Genomic DNA, 20,567 nt, shown 5'->3' on the forward strand with positions numbered 1-20,567 from the left:
GTGTAATAAGTGGGGGTGTACGCTCGGCTTGGCACAGCGCCTGTGTTACCGAGATAGCGATGAACGTCTGACTGTTGGCGTCTGTCTAGGTTGTATTCAGTCAGTGGAGCTCCTGTGTTTTCTGTTACCAAGATAAACAAGCAAAACTCCAGAAATGTACCTGAACACACCTCATTTCCAGAACACCACGCCCATCAGTGTAGATATATTCAGAGGCTCTGCTGCTGTTTAAACTAGACAGGAGGAAGATAGGAGGGAAAATAGACTGTTGACGGGGTGGAGGATTCATGAATTCATGAGTTCTCAACAGAACAATATGCATTCTATACTCACTCATACACACACACACACACACACACTCTCACTCTCTCTCGGGCAGGGGTGGCTGCAGCATGAAGCTCAGGAAGTGAAGACGGGCTGAAGTGTGGCCTTACAGGAAGTGAGTATAAGAGTATGAAAGTCGGGGGTGGAGGTGGAGGGGGGGTGGCGAGGGGGAGGACTTTAATAATATCACTATTTACTCTGAATAATAATCACATATCAATCATCCGTTTATCTGTTTTTATACATATTTTAATTTATTTAAACATGTACAGGAATTCTCTGTTCACACTCTGATCTTGGAATAACTCTGCCCCTTTTAGAAAGTAACATTTGACATCATCAGTGACATCAAAACCTTAATATATCTATTATTGTCTCCATACTGAGCTTAAAGAGGTAAAGATTAAACTGTCCACCCTGTCCCTGTCCACCCTCTCTCTGTCCACCCTGTCACTGTCCACCCTATCATAGTCCACCCTGTCACTGTCCACCCTGCTACTGTCCCTTCTGTCACTGTCCAACCTACCACTGTCCACCCTGTTATTGTCCACCCTAAAGAAGCATGATCTACTGTACTCTCTCTCTCTCTCTCTGACTCTGGCTGCTGATGGAGAAACAGCTTGACCTTGGATGTGAACAAGTGACCCTCAGATCATAGTGATAGTTTTAGTCCACTGGATCACTCAGATTATACTGTTTTCCTAAATTCTAATTAAAATCAGTGTATTTAAGCTTGTTTACAGTATTACAGTATGTTCTCGATTATACTGAATTATTGTAACCTCTGTAATGTGATGCATATCAATAGATTTTTATCGATTCACAGCCTGTAATAAACCAGGTCTACTGTAGTGGGTTATTATTATTATTATTATTATTATTATTATTATTATTATCTAAGGCGTGTTTGGTGGTTAAGGTTTGTTCTCCAAATTTTACAGTAGAGATGTGAGAATAATAGTGTGACTGTTTCACAACTGTGTGAAGGAGATCAGTGATCTCTAACACACCTGATCAGATGAGTTTCACCAATATATAACTCAGTATTAGAACCTGGAGCATCTTCCAAACACAGCAGCAGAACCTCCAAAAAACTATATAACTCTAAAACTCTCTGTTTTAAAGACTAAAGATGTTCTGCTCTCACTGTATCTCAGCATGTCCCACAGATTAGTTCAGAACTGAGCAGAAAAATCTTTCTCCTGTTCTGCACTGTGATCCTGAAATAAACTTAAAATAAATAAATTACAGCTTATTTAATGGTTAGTTTAATGGTTTCCTAGAGTGAGTGAAAACTTTAGTAAAAAAATGCAACTGCATTGTAAATGTACTGTATTCTCTGTCTGTTTTGTAATTTCATGCTGATTTTTATATGTTTATTCAAATTTTTTATTGTGTGTAAACACTTTATTGTAGTTTTCTGTAATTGGAAATGGTGAGCCGTCTTGGCCAGGTCTACCTTATTTTTTTTTTTCAATGTATCTCTTGATTAAATAAAGATTTAATAAATAAATATATAAATAAACATGCATTAAAGCTACAGTAACACTTTACAATAACAATTACAAAAATTTACAGCACTAACAGTAACAGTATTAAACAGTTTTAGTTGGTTAGGTAACATCTCAACTCATTGTCTGTCACTAGACATTATCACACATTACTTAAGTTTATTGTTATAAATAATAATGAGTTGAGAATGAATTAGTTAGGCTGTATTGATTAATAATGCATTAAATAGTGCCAATATATGATTCTGTGTGGTGAATAATGTCAATTAATGTCTCTAAATGGCTCTACTACATTGGATCTCAATGAACTGTGGTACACAAAGCATTTCAGTTTGATGCATCAGATCCCCTTAAAAATTAATTTTATTTTAATGCATGAACAAAAAATATTAATGATCGAAATCTAAAACGTTTTACCTCTGTTTGTGTTTAGTGTTTAATCCGGTAGATCCTGTATTTTTAATGAAATTTATACTTCAGTTATTTACAGTTTAACAGGTCCTACAACTGAACCCTGTGGAACTCCACAATCCACCATCCACCATTTACAATAATAATAGATAAATAAAACTCCTGTTATTCTCCTCTGTCTCAAGCTTTTAGACATGTCTCAGTAAACAGACTGCATTTACAATAATTCATATTCAATAATCAATAATCTACAGATTGAGTAAAGTGTAAATGAAATAAAGTCCTTATAAATAAAGCTCCAGTAGATGATGGTAATTAAATATTCTGGTTTGATTGTTGGTAGAACATTATTTTAGAAGTTTAAGAATCACAGCTGTAGGCTGACTGCTCTCTATAATACGCTTCTATAACCTGTGATCTACATCTATAGACCCTGTTCTATCTGGAAGCTGAGCTGGATCTATAAGCTGGAACTGAGTGAACTCACCCGTTCAGAGAGCCGCTGCAGAACCCGGGCGAGACTGGCGGGTGGAGGAAGTGCGCGACGGCGTATCTCTGAGATATTGAAGAGGCGTGAAAAGAACATCTGATTCACACGAGAGAGCAGCTCACCACAGCTCTCACATCTCTATACATCACCACTGTCCACCAGAGGCATTCAAACTCCTCACTATATACATAAATATATATACACACACATATACACACATATACAGAGCTTTAGAACACGGACAGGGGATGAGTCAAACTGGAGAGACAAATCTCCTATAAACTCTCCCGGGATGAGTTGGAGAGATAAAGCCATATCAAACTCCATTAGGAAATGGGATGAGCTGAAGTAATGGAGCTCTGATAAACTCTTCTGGGATGAGTTAGGGTGGTGCAGCTTCAATGATCTCCATTGGGGATGAGTTGGAGTAATGGAGCTCCAATTAACTTATTTGCGATGAATCAGAATAATAAAACTCACCTGAAACTGAATGTACTTGGGATTACTTGGAGTGATGGTTTTCTAATGATCTGCTTTGGGATGAGTTGGAGTGGTAAACTCTTCTGGGTAAAGCTGAAGAGACAAATCTCCTATAAACTCTCCTGGGATGAGTAAAAGACATATCCAACTCCATTAGGATAAGTCAACGTGGACAGAGCTCCAATGATCTCCTCTGGGATGAGTTCTATTGAACTCATTTGGGATGAATCAGAATAATAAAACTCAACTGAACGTATCTGGGATGAGTTGGAGTCACTTACCCAACACTGTAATCACTACAGCAACTCAAGCTTCACCACTTTTATTCAAAATTCAAACCAAAGAAAGAGAAATATCAATAAAAAAATACAAGTCAAGAATATAAAACTGTCGTACTCTCAGACTTTATTAACATCAAAATCAATATACATTATAAAAATCCTATTTCAGAAAGGCCCAAAACATCATCATTGAGGATATCCCCAGATTAAAACGGCCCAAAACCTCCGTTCACTTTACACAATTTAATAATCTATTTATAAACAATATACATGACAATATTCCTTGATTAAACAGACCTATAGACCTAAGACTATAAACGATAAAATTCAGTTTAGAAATACCCAAAGCCTCTAAAAACAAATGTTACTATACTACTGTGTGTCCTGGATGGTTTTAGTGGTTTTGGGCCAGTAGAGCATTTATGTTCTGGATGGTTTAGTGGTTTTGGGCCAGAAGAGTGTTTATGTTCTGGATGGGTTTAGTGGTTTTGGGCCAGTAGAGCATTTATGTTCTGGATGGTTTTGCTGGTTTTGGGCCAGTAGAGAGTTTATGCTCTGGGTGGCTTAGTGGTTTTGGGCCAGTAGAGCAATTATGTTCTGGATGGTTTTAGTGGTTTTGGGCCAGTAGAGCGTTTATGTTCTGGATGGTTTAGTGGTTTTGGGCCAGAAGAGCGTTTATGTTCTGGATGGTTTAGTGGTTTTGGGCCAGTAGAGCGTTTATGTTCTGGATGGTTTAGTGGTTTTGGGCCAGTAGAGCGTTTATGTCCTGGATGGTTTAGTGGTTTTGGGCCAGTAGAGCGTTTATGTCCTGGATGGTTTTGCTGGTTTTCTGCAGAGCCTCTGAGATGGTGGTATCTGTGACGGGGAGATCAGAGGGGTCAGGGTTCGGTCCAGAACTCTGAGGTGAGAGGAGGGTTGGACGGGTTGGAGGTTTCAGAACCGGGTTGTGGTCCAGCAGAACTGAACTCAGGGTGGTTAAGGGTGTAACTCATATTTCTACTGTAAACTTCTTTATTTCTTTATTTCTACAAGTTATTAAGAAAAGGATACAGTTAAACCTCCTGATCTTCTGAAGCTCCTCCAGAACAGACCTGAGGGGGAAATAAAAACATTAAAAAACCTTTTTTAAATTATTCAATGTTTTTATTATTTTCTACACAGTAAATAAATAGTGAAGTGATCTATCAAATTATTATAGAAAATCCAGCAGAGAATGTAAAATATAAAACATTCTGGTTTGTTTAACACTTTTTTGTTTACTAAATAATCCGATGTTTTTCTTCATAATTTGGATGAGTTTAGTATTAATCTACAATGCAGAACATTTTAAAATAATAAAAAAAAAACACTGAATTTAAGGTGTGTCCAAACTTTTGACTGGGACAGTTTTGGAGATACATGTTTTTGTTAAGGCAGTGATTATGAGTATAATACCTGCTGTTCATTGGCTGATCAGTGTGAGGTTCCGCAGGTTCAGGTAAAGGTGCTGTATCTCTATTCGGGCTCAGGTAACTCTGCTTAACCCAGTTACACCACCGACCCGCTACATCCAGATACCTGCAGAAACAGGTGTAGAACCTTAAAGCAGCATGACGTAACGCTTCACCTTCAGACAGCGGCTTCAGGATCACGCTGACGTTCCACTGACTGTAATAAACTGCGTATCTCAGCTTGTCCAGAAGTGCATGTGTAAAGCCTGTCCTTCAGTTCTGGATTAAAGCAGCAGTTACACTTTCTGACTGTAGAGGGAGTCTTACATACTGCTGCTTTTACATGCTACTGTCTGTGACCATCTTAAAATATAATATTACATATTTAATGTTTATTTTAACATGTAAAATTTCTACCTGTGATAAGCTCCACCCCCATCCACCTGCAGCAGGTGCTGCTGGCCATCAGGTAGAGTGAGCTGACACAGTTCTGCCCTCACACTGAGAGGCACAGAATCCTGCAAAGAGAAAAGTGAAGGTGAGGTGAGCACCTGTGCAGGTGTGTGTAGTGTATGTGTAGTGTGTACCTTAGCAGGTGTGTGAAGTGTAGCTATGTACCTGTGCAGATGTGTAGTGTAGCTGTGTACCTGTGCAGGTGTGTAGTGTAGCTGTGTACCTGTGCAGGTGTGTAGTGTAGCTGTGTACCTGTGCAGGTGTGTAGTGTAGCTATGTACCTGTGCAGGTGTGTAGTGTAGCTATGTACCTGTGCAGGTGTGTAGTGTAGCTGTGTACCTGTGCAGGTGTGTAGAGTAGCTGTGTACCTGTGCAGGTGTGTAGTGTAGCTATGTACCTGTGCATGTGTGTAGTGTAGCTGTGTACCTGTGCAGGTGTGTAGAGTAGCTGTGTACCTGTGCAGGTGTGTAGTGTAGCTATGTACCTGTGCAGGTGTGTAGTGTAGCTATGTACCTGTGCAGGTGTGTAGTGTAGCAGGTGTGTAGTGTAGCTGTGTACCTGTGCAGATGTGTAGTGTAGCTGTGTACCTGTGCAGGTGTGTAGTGTAGCTATGTACCTGTGCAGGTGTGTAGTGTAGCTGTGTACCTGTGCAGGTGTGTAGAGTAGCTGTGTACCTGTGCAGGTGTGTAGTGTAGCTGTGTACCTGTGCAGGTTTGTATAGTATGTAATGTACTGTGTAATGTAATGTAATGTAGTGTAGGTGTAGTGTGTAACTGTGCAGGTGTGTAGAGTAGTGTAGGTGTAGTGTGTACCTGTGCAGGTGTGTGTATAGTGTAGGTGTAGTGTGTACCTGTGCAGGTGTGTAGTGTAACTGTGTACCTGTGCAGGTGTGTATAGTGAAGGTGTAGTGTGTAACTGTGCAGGTGTGTAGAGTAGTGTAGGTGTAGTGTGTACCTGTGCAGGTGTGTAGTGTAGCTGTGTACCTGTGCAGGTGTGTAGAGCAGTGTAGGTGTAGTGTGTACCTGTGCAGGTGTGTGTAGTGTGTATAGTGTAGGTGTAGTGCGTACCTGTGCAGGTGTGTGTAGTGTAGGTGTAGTGTGTAACTGTGCAGGCGTGTGTGGTGTAGTGTGTACCTGTGCAGGTGTGTGTGTGTTCCATAACATCTGCACCTGAACTCCGTCCAGAAAGTTGATGTGGGCGGTGCCGTCTGAGAGAGCCTGAAACTGACCGGTACCCTCCACCTGCACATCTGACATCACACTCACCTCACACTGCTTCACCTCCACCTGCCCAACACACACACACACACACACACTGAACACCTGCACACTCAGGCTTCAGGTAGGCAGTTAGCATCATGCTAATTGGTAGCTTCAGTGCAGCAGTAAACTTCTATTGGCTGGTTGTTTTTTTGAGGAACTGCCACTGGAGGGCAGCAGACTGACAGCTTTACTGGATCAGCCTCCTATTGGCTGATCTGAGAGTGTAATTAGCATAGTGTTCAGAACTGTTCACACCCACCGTCCTCCAGCAACACTGAGGCATTATGGGAGTTCTGGTGCTGCTGGCCTGCTTGTAGCACTGTAGGAGCCTGAAACCAAAATCACACACACACACACACACACACATACACACAATACACAAACACACACATTACTCTACACAGAATTATATAAACTAGACAAATCTTCAGGGGTTACCACTGTAAACTGTTTTTGCTCATGGTTGCTATGGTATTGTTATGTGTTTGCTATGCTGGTGTTACGTGGTTGCTATTAACTGTTAATGCGCATGCGTGTCCCACGGGGGTTGTCGTTCTGAGGGAGAGCGATGTAATGGCGGTTGTGTGAATACGGAGAAGTAAAGTTTGGAGTTCGTTTAAAACGCGTGTCGTCTTTGTTCACTAACATTGGTAGCAGAGGATGGTTGCACACAGCTACAAAGTGCCGCCTCCGTTTGATGAAAACAAGTCGGATTATGAAAGTTGGAAGAATGAAATCAAGATCTGGAAGCTAGTTACTGAGCTGGACCAGAGGAAACAGGCGCTAGCAGTAACCCTGTCTCTAACTGGAAAAGCGAGGACTGTAGCACTGGAAATATCCGCGGAGAATTTGAACAAAGACAATGGATTAACAACGCTTTTGCAGAAATTGGACACGGTGTACTTGAAAGAGGAGAAAGACCGTCAGTACGATGCTTATACGGAGTTCGACAACATCAGAAGAGATAGCAACGTTACCATGATGGATTACATTGTTGAATTCGAACGGGTATACAACAAAATGAGTAAGTTGAAAATGAAACTACCCGATGCTGTTCCCGCATTTAAATTACTTGATACTGCTGGACTTACAGTTAAAGACAAACAATTAGCGCTTACCGCTTGCTCTGATGTAACATTCAGTAGCATGAAATCAGCCTTGAAAAGGATATTTGGCGATAATTCACCGCCAGCTGGTGCTAGTGCATCAGCTGATCCTGACTGTGCGTACTTCACAAGATTTACTGGAAAAAAGGACAAGTCAAGCTCTCAAAGTCAAACTGCTGTGCCACCTGGGTCAAACCCATTAGACAAATATGGAAGAAGATCGCGTTGTGCTATCTGTCAGAGTACTTACCACTGGGCAAAGGACTGTCCTCACAAAACTAAACAGGCAAGATTAACAGAAAGTGTTGAGAGCCACACAGAAGATATTGATGAATGTCACATAACTTTGTTCTCAAAAGAAACATTGTCTGAAGCAGAGATATTCATGGTAGAGGCTTTAGGATCAGCTGTAATTGACACTGCCTGCACCAGAACAGTTTGTGGAGAAAAATGGTTTGACAACTATGTTAATGGACTGAAGCAGAGCGAGCTGGAGACCCAAACCAGTGCCAAAGCGTTCCGATTTGGAGATGGTAGACTTGTTCATTCCACAAAACGTGTGACAATTCCAGCTGTGATCGGTCAGACTAAATGCTATATAGAAACAGAAGTTGTGCCAGTCGACATTCCCTTGCTTTTGAGCAAAACATCACTAAAAAGAGCAGGTGCTGTCCTGGACATTGAGAATGATAAAGCCACAATGTTCAGGCAGCCAGTGAAACTTGAGCTGACCTCCTCAGGTCACTATTGTGTTAACATAACAGCAAACGATAATTCAGCAGAGAATGATATCCAGAATAACGAAGAAGTTCTGACTGTAACTGAAAATATGACAAGACAGGAAAAACAGAAAGTTCTGTTAAAACTACACAGACAATTTGGACATGCATCCGTAGAAAAGCTACAAAAAATAGCTGGACTGCGCAGGCAACCATGATGATGACTGCCTTGCAATTCTCAATGACATTGTAAGCAAATGTGACACATGCATACGATACAGCAAGTCAAAGCCAAAGCCTGCAATGGGCTTACCCATGGCCTCAACCTACAATGAGACAGTGGCTGTGAACTTGCATGAGTTGGAACCAGGGGTATGGTATCTCCATGTCATTGATCACTTCACACGTTTCAGTGCAGGGAGTATTGTGACAACCAAGAAACCCAAAGACATCGTGAAGCATCTCATCCACTGTTGGATAAGCGTGCATGGACCCCCATATAGACTGTTTAGCGACAACGGTGGTGAATTTAACAATGAAGACATGAGAGATATGGCTGGAAAATTTAACATTGAGCTAAAAACCACTGCAGCATATAGCCCATGGAGCAATGGCCTCTTGGAAAGACATAACCACACCCTGACCGACATACTGTTGAAAGTGAAAAAGGAAAATGAATGCAGCTGGTCAGTGGCTCTAGATTGGGCCTTGATGGCAAAGAACTCATTACACAATGTGCATGGCTACAGTCCATACCAACTGGTGTTTTGGACAAAATCCCAACATGCCATCAGTTCTAACTGATAAGCCACCAGCACTTGAAAGCCCTACGATGAATACCTGGATGGCTCAGCATATTACAACTTTGCATGCGGCACGCCGAGCATTCACAGAAGCGGAGTGCTCTGAAAGAATCAAACGAGCCCTTCTCAAACAACTGCGAGCCAATGATGATCGATACGAAACTGGGGACAAAGTATACTACAAACGAGCTGACTGCCCACAGTGGAAAGGTCCAGGGGTGGTCATCGGCCAAGATGGTGTGGAAGTCTTTGTAAGGCACGGGGGCACATATGTTCGTGTGCATCATACTAGACTGAGAAAGACTGATACCCAACATACAGTGCTAGAAGATATGGACATTCAGCAAGAGGTGACTGACAAACAAACGTTGCCGGATTCTGAACTTAACCACGAAGATGACGATACTGATAGTGGGGAAGAGACCAATACACATGACTTGCCTGAATCAGAAAATCATGCTGTAGCCGCTCCACTTGCTCCTGAAAACAGACCAAATGCTGACACAGTACACACTGAAACATTCACAAAACATGGAGAATTGCGACTAAAAGCTGGACAAACAGTGACATATACAGATAGAGAAAGTGGACAAACATTAACAGGAACCATTCTAAGTCGTGCAGGGAAGGCCACTGGAAAACACAGAAATTGGTACAATGTACAGTTCAGTGGATCTGGGGACCTTGCTGGTTCCACAGGCTCAGTAAATCTGGGTGAAATGGACAATGGTCAAACTGTACCAGCAGAGCACACTGTCTTATGTGAGGAAAGCAGTACAGAGGAGACTCTGATGGTTGATGATGATATTTCTGATGCTGCAAAACAAGCAGAGTTATGCAATTGGAAGAAGAATGATGTCTTTGAGGAAGTGAAAGACGAAGGACAGAAATGCATCTCCACAAGGTGGGTGTGTACACTGAAGGAAACCACTGATGGTGTTGCACCTAAAGCTAGACTAGTCGCCAGAGGTGTTGAGGAAATGCATATTCAAGAACTCCCAAAAGATTCCCCAACATGTGCTTCGGAGTCATTAAGAATGATCATGGCTGTCATATGTCAAAAGAAATGGCAATTAAATTCTATGGATATAAAAGTAGCTTTTTTGCAAGGCAAAGAATTGGCTCGAAACATCTACATACGCCCACCACCAGAGGCTCAGAGCCAAGGCGTTCTATGGAGACTGAAAAAGTGTGTCTATGGACTAGCAGATGCCTCTCTTTATTGGTATAATAAAGTGAAGGACACAATGCATCATTTAGAAGCAGTCATGTCGCAAGTTGATCCAGCAGTCTTCTACTGGTTAGATGACTCCTCCAACGTCATGGGAGTACTCGGCTGTCATGTGGATGATTTTATCTGGGGAGGTTCTGAAAGATTCGCCACAAAAATCATACCACAGTTAAAAGCAGCTTTTGAAGTTGGACGGGAAGAACACAACACCTTCAGCTATATTGGAATGGAGTTCTCCTCTCTGAATGACACAGTACAGGTACAGCAGAGCATGTACATCAAGAATCTCCAGCCCATTCCAGTGAACCCGGCTAGAGCTGCTGAGCGAGATGCTCCCCTAAGAAATCAAGAAATTGACATGCTTAGATCAAAAATTGGCCAAATATTGTGGGTAGCAAGACAAACAAGGCCAGATGCAATGTGTGATGTATCCATCTTAGCATCCAGTATGAAAGCTGCTACTGTTCAAAGTCTGCACTCTGTAAACAAACTGATCCAGAAACTCAAATCTGATGAAGTGACCTTGAAATTCCAGCACCTAGGCAAAGACAGTTCCTTACAGCTTGTTGTGTTCAGTGATTCATCAATGTGCAACCTTCCTGATGGTGGCACTCAGGGTGGTCATCTAATCATGCTCATGGGAGAGAATGGAAGATTCTCACCTATATGCTGGCAGTCGAAAAGAATAAGAAGAGTGGTGAGAAGTACTCTTGCAGGGGAGACTCTGGCCCTTGCAGATGGCCACACTCTACTCAGAACTTACTGTAGGTGACTGCAAGCACAGAGGCTTACCCATAATATGTATAACTGACAATCACTCACTCCTGGATGCTGTAAAGTCAACCAAACCAGTTACAGAGAAGAGACTACAGCTTGAAATTAGCAATATCAAGGAGCTCATACAGTCCTGAGTCATTCGACACATCATGTGGTCAGCGACCAAAGACCAGCTTGCTGACTGCTTGACAAAGAAAGGAACGTCAGCTCTACTCCTCCTAAAGGCCTTCGGCGAAGGTGTATGGCACCTCAAGGAATAAGAGAACAAGACAGACGTTTAATGGACTAAAAACATTTTTAAGGCAGTTTTTTTTCCCCTTAGGACAGCATTACACTTGAGTTTTTTTTTTTTTTTTTTTTTAAAGGGGGAGTTTGTTAACTGTTAATGCGCATGCGTGTCCCACGGGGGGGGGGGGTCGTTCTGAGGGAGAGCGATGTAATGGTGGTTGTGTGAATACGGAGAAGTAAAGTTTGGAGTTCGTTTAAAACGCGTGTCGTCTTTGTTCACTAACAAATGCTATGGTTTTTCAGGTGGTTGCTGTGGTGGTGTCAGGTGGTTGCTGTGGTGGTGTTAGGTGGTTGCTGTGGTGGTGTTACGTGAATGCTATGGTATTTCAGGTGGTTGCTGTGGTGGTGTTAGGTGGTTGCTGTGGTGGTGTTACGTGAATGCTATGGTTTTTCAGGTGGTTGCTGTGGTGGTGTTAGGTGGTTGCTGTGGTGGTGTTACGTGAATGCTATGGTATTTCAGGTGGTTGCTGTGGTGGTGTTTGGTGGTTGCTGTGGTGGTGTTACGTGAATGCTATGGTATTTCAGGTGGTTGCTGTGGTGGTGTTAGGTGGTTGCTGTGGTGGTGTTACGTGAATGCTATGGTATTTCAGGTGGTTGCTGTGGTGGTGTTAGGTGGTTGCTGTGGTGGTGTTACGTGAATGCTATGGTATTTCAGGTGGTTGCTGTGGTGGTGTTTGGTGGTTGCTGTGGTGGTGTTACGTGAATGCTATGGTATTTCAGGTGGTTGCTGTGGTGGTGTTAGGTGGTTGCTGTGGTGGTGTTACGTGAATGCTATGGTTTTTCAGGTGGTTGCTGTGGTGGTGTTAGGTGGTTGCTGTGGTGGTGTGTTAATGACCTGCTGGCTCTGGTCAGTACGGTTCTGATGGAGTACGGCTGACCGGGCTGGTCAGGAGGAAGTGCGCTCAGGTAATAAACGCTCTCCACTGTCTGTAAACAAATACATATTTACTGTAAACAACTTTTAATACAATGTCTCTACAGTCAGCCTTCAAACTACCGATTACTACTGTTACACTGCAGACATTTAAATACATTTACTTACATTTAGTAATTAGATTGAATACTGTAACTGGATAGAATATTGAAAGCAACTGGACAGCATACTAAAAATAATTAAATTTAAAAAATAATGTAAGTAATTAGACTGAAAACTATAAGCAACTGGATTGAATTCTGTAAGTAATTGGATAGTGTAAATAATTGGATTGAGTATTGTACATAATTTGAGTACTGTAAGTAATTGGATTTAGTACTGTAAGTAATTGAATTGAGCACTGTAAGTAACTGAACTGAGCACTGTAAGTCATTGGGTTAAATACTGTAAGTAATTGGACTAAAAACTGTAAGTAATTGAATTTCATACTATAAGTAATTAAGTACTGTAAGTAATTAGTGGTGTAATGTAGTGAGGTTGGTATCGTACAGTGGATGCTGAGGGTCTGTAGTGTGTAAAATATTCAGCTAAAACTCCGTTAGATCTGATCACCGAACCGTCAGCCGCAGATACCTCCACCACCGGCACAGCGCCACCTATCAGCCTGATACACACACACACACACACACACAACAGTAATGTAATTGTAGTAATTGTTCAGTATATGTAGTTTGTAATCAGTAATTGTAATTGAATAGTTGGTAATTACCGGTAAATGATGCCTTGGCACCACACCACTCTCACCAGCTCAGCCGACGCACTCAGATCCGACCAATCAGAAGCTCCGCTGCCATAGCGCCACCTGAACAGAAGATTAATAATTAATATCATCACTGAATCCAGGTGAATAAATGTGATGGAGGTTATTATTATTTAATATCAGTTTATTTCTACAGTCCTGCTGCTGTTCTCACCTGTGCTGATGGGGGGCGGGGCAGGTCAGCGGGACAGGAAATGGGAGGCGTGTCTTCACCACAGTCTCTGATGGAGGAATGTGGGCGTGGCCTAATTCTCTCTCCTTTCCAGCCGCACCGCTCTGGCCAACAGCATCGCTGCACTGAGCTCTCTGGGCTTCCCATTGGCTGAGGGCTAGATAGAGGGGGTGGGTCCAGGCGGGAGGTGGGTGGAGCCGGGAGTGGTGCTGTAACACCCTTGTGTGGGCGGGGAATTCTGCAGGTGTGGGCGTGTCGTCAGTATCAGAGACCCCTGTGGAACTGGAGCACTGATGGTTCTGGTTCTGGTTCCGGTTCTGGTCCCGGCTGCTCCGACAGGTAAACTCCGCCGTGAACTCCTGACCACAGCCGGACAGAGTCAGCTGGGCGTGGCCATCCACCGAGCTCACAGCCACGCCCCCACTTGAGTCACGGGTGAGAGTGGAGGAGTCCGCTGAAGGCCACGCTACCTCACACACCTCAGAGGTAAGATTCTGGAGGACAACACAGTGTGGACACAAGAACATTATTCATAGAACAGGTATCATAGCACAGGTATCACAGCACAGGTATCATAGCACAGGTATCATAGCAGAACCTCTGGAGGATGCAGATGTTTATGGGACTGATTAAACTGTGGATCTGAATCTGGAGAACATACACAGTGTTCCTGTGATGGATGTGTTTCTGGAACACCTACCTGTCTCAGGTGTTTGGGAATCAGCTCCTCAGGTAAATATGGCTGAGCTGCGTATTTATTCCTGAACTTCAGAACATCCCTCAGCAGATCCTGCACAGACAGCCGGGAGAACCTGTGAGCTACATGAACTTCTCAGAGCCAGAAACAGACCAGTAGGGCCACATTTAGGATATCGGATAATTCTTTTTCAGAGTTAAGAATTCAATAGTTTTATAAAAAAACTCCCATAGTAACTAAAGCCTCAGTTCACTTCTCATTATAATTATCATTATTATAATTATAACAGTTTCATTCCTCCAGTCCACTAGAGGCCGGTGTGGAATAGTTTTCCTTTGTGCATTAAGGCCAATATATACTTGTGTGACAAACCTACGCCGTAGTCTACCTGTATCCAGTGAGAGCACAATACGCAGTGGAGTGAGTTTATACTTCTGCGTGCGCGTATCAGTGGCTCTGCATCGCTCTGCAATTTAAACCGCAATGGCGGGAATGTGTGGGCGGGAACGTGATCCCCCGGAGGACCAATCACAGCTGTGGTGATGCGTAGTTACATTTCTAGGGAGGTGAGCACTGAGCTACAGCGTAGGCTACAGTGTAGGGTACACAGCGATGCGTAGGCTAGGGAGTAGGTTCGCCGCAGAAGTATAAATTGGCCTTTAATAAACACATTTTTTGATTATTAATAAATTAACCCCCTGTTCACTGCGGACGCTCTCTAGCGCCCTCTATGCTCCGCTCTGCGGTATGAATTACCCTGTGTCGGCTGATGGTGAAGCGGGTCCTGTGGCGCGCTCTGCGTCTCTCCTGCAGGGGGTGAGGGGGCGGAGCCTGTTCCAGCAGGTACTCGGACCCGCAGGGCGACACCTGGAGGCGAGAGCCGTCCGTCAGCGAGACGTCCAGCGACTCGTCATCATACATCACCATGAACCGGACCTGCGCCATCCCTGATCAACATACACAATAATAATATTAATATTAAAAATAGGAGAGTATCATCCTCCTTAAAATGCCCATAACCAAACAGTGTATAAAAATTATTGTCTAACCTAATATATCGTAAATATATTTGATCTGGACTTTTATTATGTAAAGTAAACACTGTGAGTATAGTGATGTGTTTTTTAGTTTATAATCAACATTGTAAATTATACGTACCTTAATTAATCGTAGCTGCTCTACTTCTAACAGGGCTGGACAATACTCTGTACAACAAATATAGATCTATATACTGTAGATTTATTAATCTTATGCATATAGAGATTTCCTTCAGCTCCAGTTCAGTCATTAATACCTAAATCAGCTGATTCAGATCCTGAACTGACCCTGATATCAGAGTTTATCTCTACAGTACTACTCATCACAATATCACAACATCTCTACATAATCACATCACTGATTTACATATATAACTAAACAAAGCAGAACTGTGATCATTTCACTGATCATGTGATAATATTGATAATATTGGCTGGTGATTATCAAGTGATGCTATTAGATGGAGTTTATTAATAAAAAATAAACTTTAAATATTTAAGAATAAACAGCTTTAAAAGAGATAAACTCCTACTGTACTATACTCTACTAAACCACTGCAGTAAACAAACATAACTACAAACTACAGGCTATATACTATAGAGAATAAAGTATAGACTATAAAGTACAGAGAATATAGAGAGGTATAGAATAAAGTAAAAACTATAGAGCATATAGAGTAGAGTATAAACTATTGAGTATTTAGAGTATAGACTAGAGTATAAACTATAGAGTACAAAAGTAAAGACTATAGAGTATATACAGTATAAACTATAGAGTATAAACTATAGAGTATATACAGTATAAACTACAGATTATATAGTATAGTCTGGAGTACAGGTAAGAGCTACTCACCCGCGGTGTTTTTAATCTGAAGCTCCTCCCCCCGGGTCGCTTCCTCTACTGTAGGATAAACAGCGGAGGATCAGCGGTACCGCCCCCTGCGGCGGGGCGGGGCTCTGCAGCCCACACTGCTTTATTTATTTACCTTTATGTTTGTTTATTTTAATGTATTTTATTAGGATTTTAAGTGAAAGAAAAACACAAACTAGCTCATGATTTTATAATCTAACCCTGCTTTAAACTTCTTCTCCACAACTTTATCTCTGATCTGTCTGCTGAGTTCTTCCTTCTCGGGCTTCATGATGCTGTTTGTTCACTAGTGTTCACTAATAAACCCCTGAGGTCTTCACAGAACAGCTGTATTTATACTGAGACTAAATTACACACAGCTGGATTAACTCTATTAACTCATTAAGTTAAGACTAATTTAGGCAGTTGATTACGCTGGATTCTTTAACAGTTTCATTGAATACTGAATACTTCTGCACGTCTTACTTTTCAGGTTTTAATTTGATTAAACATTTTAAAACCATGTATCATTTCTGTTCCACTTCACAATTATGTGTTGGTTTATCACTTAAAATCTCAATAAAATACATTTTATGTTTGTGGTTGTAGTGAGATAAAATCAAAGACTAAAATCAATCACCTCCAGCATGGACTGTTCACTCTTCTGCCTTCAGATCGGAGGTACAGAAGTGTGAAATGCAAAACCACCAGGCTAAAGAACAGGTTCTTCCCCACTGCTACAAGACTCTTTAACCTACCTCAGAAACAACCTTCACTTTTCATGTATATATTTCCATCCTGGATGTAAATTTAACACCAATTAAATGAGTTTATTTATTTCTTAATGTATGTTTTCTACATTTATCTTTAAGCGGTATACTTGGCGAGGAGCAAAGAAAATATTTTATTGTAGGAGGAAACTTGTTTCTTACTGTGCACATGATACTAAACTTTTTTAATCTTGAATTGAATCATGAAATGTGATTTATTATTATTTTTTTTTTTACAAGTAATTGTACCTGGTAATAAAAGCTGAAATGAGAGGATCAGCTGGGAATGAAATAAGCAGAACAGGAGAGAGAGCGTGTATTATAAAGATTTATTGCAGGCAAACAATGCTGTAAATAATATTTACAATACTATAATAAAATAAAGGTTTCCTCTGCTCGGGGACAGGGGGAACAGTGCTGAGAGTCACAGTGGCTCTGAATCCGCTCTGCTGTGGATCCAGAATCCTGTGGCGGCGGAGGCTCAGTAAAATTATTAAAAAAGGCTCTGAGAGAACCTGAAAGAGGAAGAACACAAACAACTCAAAGTGCAGCAGAACACTATTTGTTTTTGGTGGGTAAAATTGAAGTCTGAAAACCAGGCGAGTTTTCTCCCTTTTTACCGTAACTTTAATCTCTTAATCGCGTATCATAACTCCGCCCTCACAACGAAACCACGCCTCCCGGCTCAAACCGAAGAAAGAACAAGAAGAACCCACTGCAAACCTTCAGCTAAACAAACCCGCAGAAAATAAAGAGTTACACTTTATTCTAAGGAACACAAATTAGGCGCTTATTAATGTCTTACTATTATTTGCTTAATAAAGCCTTAATTAGACATTTGTAAATTATTTATTCACTACTTATTATTAGGCTTCATTCTGTGTTCATTAAGTGTTATTGGTGCTTAATCAGGGGTCTGTTATTGATTAAAAATATATTTATTCCTTTCTTTTTAGTGTGTAATTACTGATAAACAGATGCTCACTTTAGAATATGGTGCACATCTTGGTGTATTAGTGATTTATTAACCCCTTATTAACCCCTTACTAACTATTTTATAATAGACTCCAGCACAGCCATAACCATACCAAACTCACATAGATAAACTCAATCTGCGGCAATTATAATAACACTAATGACATGTAGAATTAGCTAATAATAGTTAATGCTTAATAATCTAATCTGATTAACAGGGTGCTAACTCTATAACTGTTTATTGTGCACTATATAGAATAATACAGCCATTATTAATCATTTGCACATAACAGACCCCTGATTAAGCACCAATAGCACTTAATGAACACAGAAGGAAGCCTAATAATAAGTAGAGAATAAATAATTTACAAATGTCTAATTAAGGCTTTATTAAGCAAATAATAATAAGACATTAATAAGCACCTAATTTGGTTTCCTTAAAATAGAAGAGTTAAAGAAAGAGAGAGAGAGAGAGGTGGGCAGTCCGGGTCCTGAAGGTTAAAATCCGTCCCGGGATTTCACGCTAATCACCCGGGAGGCTCTGCTGCTGGATTTTTTTTTTTTTTACCTCCCAGACCCGGACTGCCCACCTCTATCTATCCATCTATCCATCCATCTATAAGCAAACACAACCTCCAGCTCGAAGAATCTGGGGGGAGGGGCTGGTGAGCAAGGGGGCGAGGCTGCTTGTGGGTTTGACAGGTCTAAAATAAAATCAACTAAAACAACAAAAAAAAACTCTGCGTCGCCACATCCTGTTCAAACGTTTCCAGAAGATTCCTGGAAAGTTCCAGAAGATTCCTGGAAGGTTCCAGGAGGTTCCAGCAGCTCTGATCTGCTGTTACTGCGGTTTCCGTCTCCTCTCCGACTCCTGGCAGAACTTCTCGAACGCTTCCTCGATCTCCGAGTCCATCTCATCCTCGTCTGCATCTGACCTGCAGACAAAACACACAGAATCAGAACACAGCTTTATTTTAGCTCTTATCCATCAGTGAACATCAGGAAACATTCATTCATTCCTTTTGATTCAGATACAGAGATCTTTAATACTAAAGCGCTATACTACAGCATTACTCACTTTATCAGACACTGTTTAATCAAAAACTGGATCTACAGTGGCTTGCAGAAAGAAGTATTCATACCCCTTGAACTTTTTCATATTTTGTCACACTCAAAACCACAAACATAAATATATTTCATTGAAATTTAATGTAAAAGACCAACACAAAGTGGTTCACAACTGTGAAGTGTTAAGAAAATGACGCATGATTCAAAACTTTTTTTTTTTACACATAATAAACTGAAAAGAGTGACGTGTAGACGAGTGAGGCTATTAAAAATATTTTAAAAAGCTTTGAACATCTCACAGAGCTCTGTTTAATCAAGGAGAGCACTGATAAGAGATACAGCCAGGAGCCCCATGATCACTCTGTAGGAGCTGCAGAGGTCCACAGCACAGATGGATCAGGAGAATCTGAACACAGAACAACTATCAGCCATGCACTGCACATGTGCACATGTGGTTATTATGGAAGAGTGGCAAGAAGAAAACCCATTGTTAAAAAGAAAAACGTAAAAAACTTCCAGTTTGCACTTTGTAGCCAGAAGTGATGTTTGGGAACACAGCGAACATATGGAACAAGGTGCTTTAGTCAGAATAGACCAAAATTGAACAAATCGCTTGTGTGTGGCGGAGAATTAACACTGCACATCACCCTAAACACACCATCCAACCCCACTGTGAAACATGGTAGAGGCAGCATCATGCTGTGATGCTTTTTTTTTCTTCAGCAGGGACAGATTTAGGAAGCTGGTCAGAGTTGATGGAGGGAAGATGGATGGAGATAAATACATACAGAACAATCCTGGAAGAAGAAAAGCTGTTGGAGGCTGTTAAAGACTTGAGATCTTCCAGCAAGACGATGACCCTAAACATACAGCCAGAGCTACAGTGGAGCTATAATGATTTAGATCAGAGAAAAGTCAGTCCTAAAGACCTAAATCTCATCGAGAACTTGTGGCAAGATTCTGATTTTGTAAAGATGAATGGGCAAAAACGTAGAAGACTTGCAGCTGTAATTTCACCAATTTGTTAAAAGTTTTTTATTTGTAAAAAAAATGTTAAACCATGCATAAATTTTCTTTCTCGTTACAACTGTGTACCACTTTGTGTTGGTCTTTCACTTTAAATTACAATGAAATATATTTAAATTAAGTTGTGGTTGTAATGTGACAAAATATGGAAAAGGTTTAAGGGGGATGAATACTTTTGCAAGCCACTGTATGTATATATAAATCACTCTCATAATGACCATATTTGTAGTGCTATTCCACTTTTAAAGACCACAGCAGAGTCCTCTAAATCAGGATTAGAGGTGGTTAACCCGGGTCCGGAAAGTAAAAATCCGTCCCAGGGTTTTGCACCCACTGCCTGGGTGGCTGAGCCGGGTTAACCACCTCTAATCAGGATTTATCCCAGAGTCAGTTGATTAATTCCAGATTAAATCTAGATACATTATTGATCCTGATAAACACTGAACAGTGCAGTGATTGGATGGTTTGTAAACACTGTGCCGACGCCCCCTGCTGGTCACAGTGTGTATTAAAAGGTCCATAGGAACAATACTGAGGTTCTGCAGAGGTTAACCAGGTTAACCCCCCCCCTTTCTCCCAACAGCTGACTCATCACTGATGACCCCGCTGTCCTCATTGTGGAGAGGACAATCAGAGGACAATCGGAGGACAATCGGGGGGACAATCGGGGGGACAATCGGGGGGACACTGAGAGAGGGGTGAATGACTCTGC

At 41.4% G+C, this 20,567-nt stretch overlaps 2 protein-coding genes across 6 annotated transcripts in view; both read right to left on the bottom strand.

Annotated features, from left to right (window-relative positions):
• Window positions 1-3,594: 3,594 nt before the first annotated feature.
• On the bottom strand, window positions 3,595-16,088 carry c22h5orf34 (chromosome 22 C5orf34 homolog). Its single transcript, XM_022664887.2, has 13 exons — window positions 16,020-16,088; window positions 14,886-15,076; window positions 14,133-14,222; window positions 13,415-13,926; window positions 13,210-13,302; window positions 12,990-13,104; window positions 12,402-12,493; window positions 6,902-6,971; window positions 6,514-6,666; window positions 5,345-5,445; window positions 4,932-5,054; window positions 4,548-4,588; window positions 3,595-4,457 (listed from the first exon to the last, which is right to left on the bottom strand). Exons 2-13 carry the CDS (start codon window positions 15,072-15,074, stop codon window positions 4,273-4,275), a joined length of 1,764 nt encoding a protein of 587 aa, XP_022520608.2. The 5' UTR covers window positions 15,075-15,076; window positions 16,020-16,088; the 3' UTR covers window positions 3,595-4,272.
• A 1,013-nt stretch (window positions 16,089-17,101) lies between these two features.
• The window catches only part of paip1 (poly(A) binding protein interacting protein 1), a 67,420-nt gene continuing 63,954 nt past the window's right edge, over window positions 17,102-20,567 (bottom strand). For all 5 annotated transcript variants that reach the window (XM_049470712.1, XM_049470713.1, XM_049470714.1 and 2 more), the window contains one exon: window positions 17,102-18,696. In XM_049470712.1, coding sequence (XP_049326669.1) covers window positions 18,521-18,696 — 176 coding nt within the window. In that variant the 3' untranslated portion in view covers window positions 17,102-18,520. The remainder of the gene's footprint in view (window positions 18,697-20,567) is intronic.

This window comes from Astyanax mexicanus, chromosome 22 (genome assembly GCF_023375975.1).
Source record: "Astyanax mexicanus isolate ESR-SI-001 chromosome 22, AstMex3_surface, whole genome shotgun sequence".
NCBI classification, from domain to species: domain Eukaryota; kingdom Metazoa; phylum Chordata; class Actinopteri; order Characiformes; family Acestrorhamphidae; genus Astyanax; species Astyanax mexicanus.

What these genes read in the sequence shown, in the direction of transcription:
- c22h5orf34 (XM_022664887.2), bottom strand. Translation starts at nt 15,074, where the DNA reads ATGGCGCAGGTCCGGTTCATGGTGATGTATGATGACGAGTCGCTGGAC. An exon ending in TTCCCAAACACCTGAGACAG is followed by an intron (nt 13,927 to 14,132) that starts GTAGGTGTTCCA and finishes GTTGTCCTCCAG; the next exon opens with AATCTTACCTCTGAGGTGTG. An exon ending in ACAGACCCTCAGCATCCACT is followed by an intron (nt 12,494 to 12,989) that starts GTACGATACCAA and finishes ATTTGTTTACAG; the next exon opens with ACAGTGGAGAGCGTTTATTA.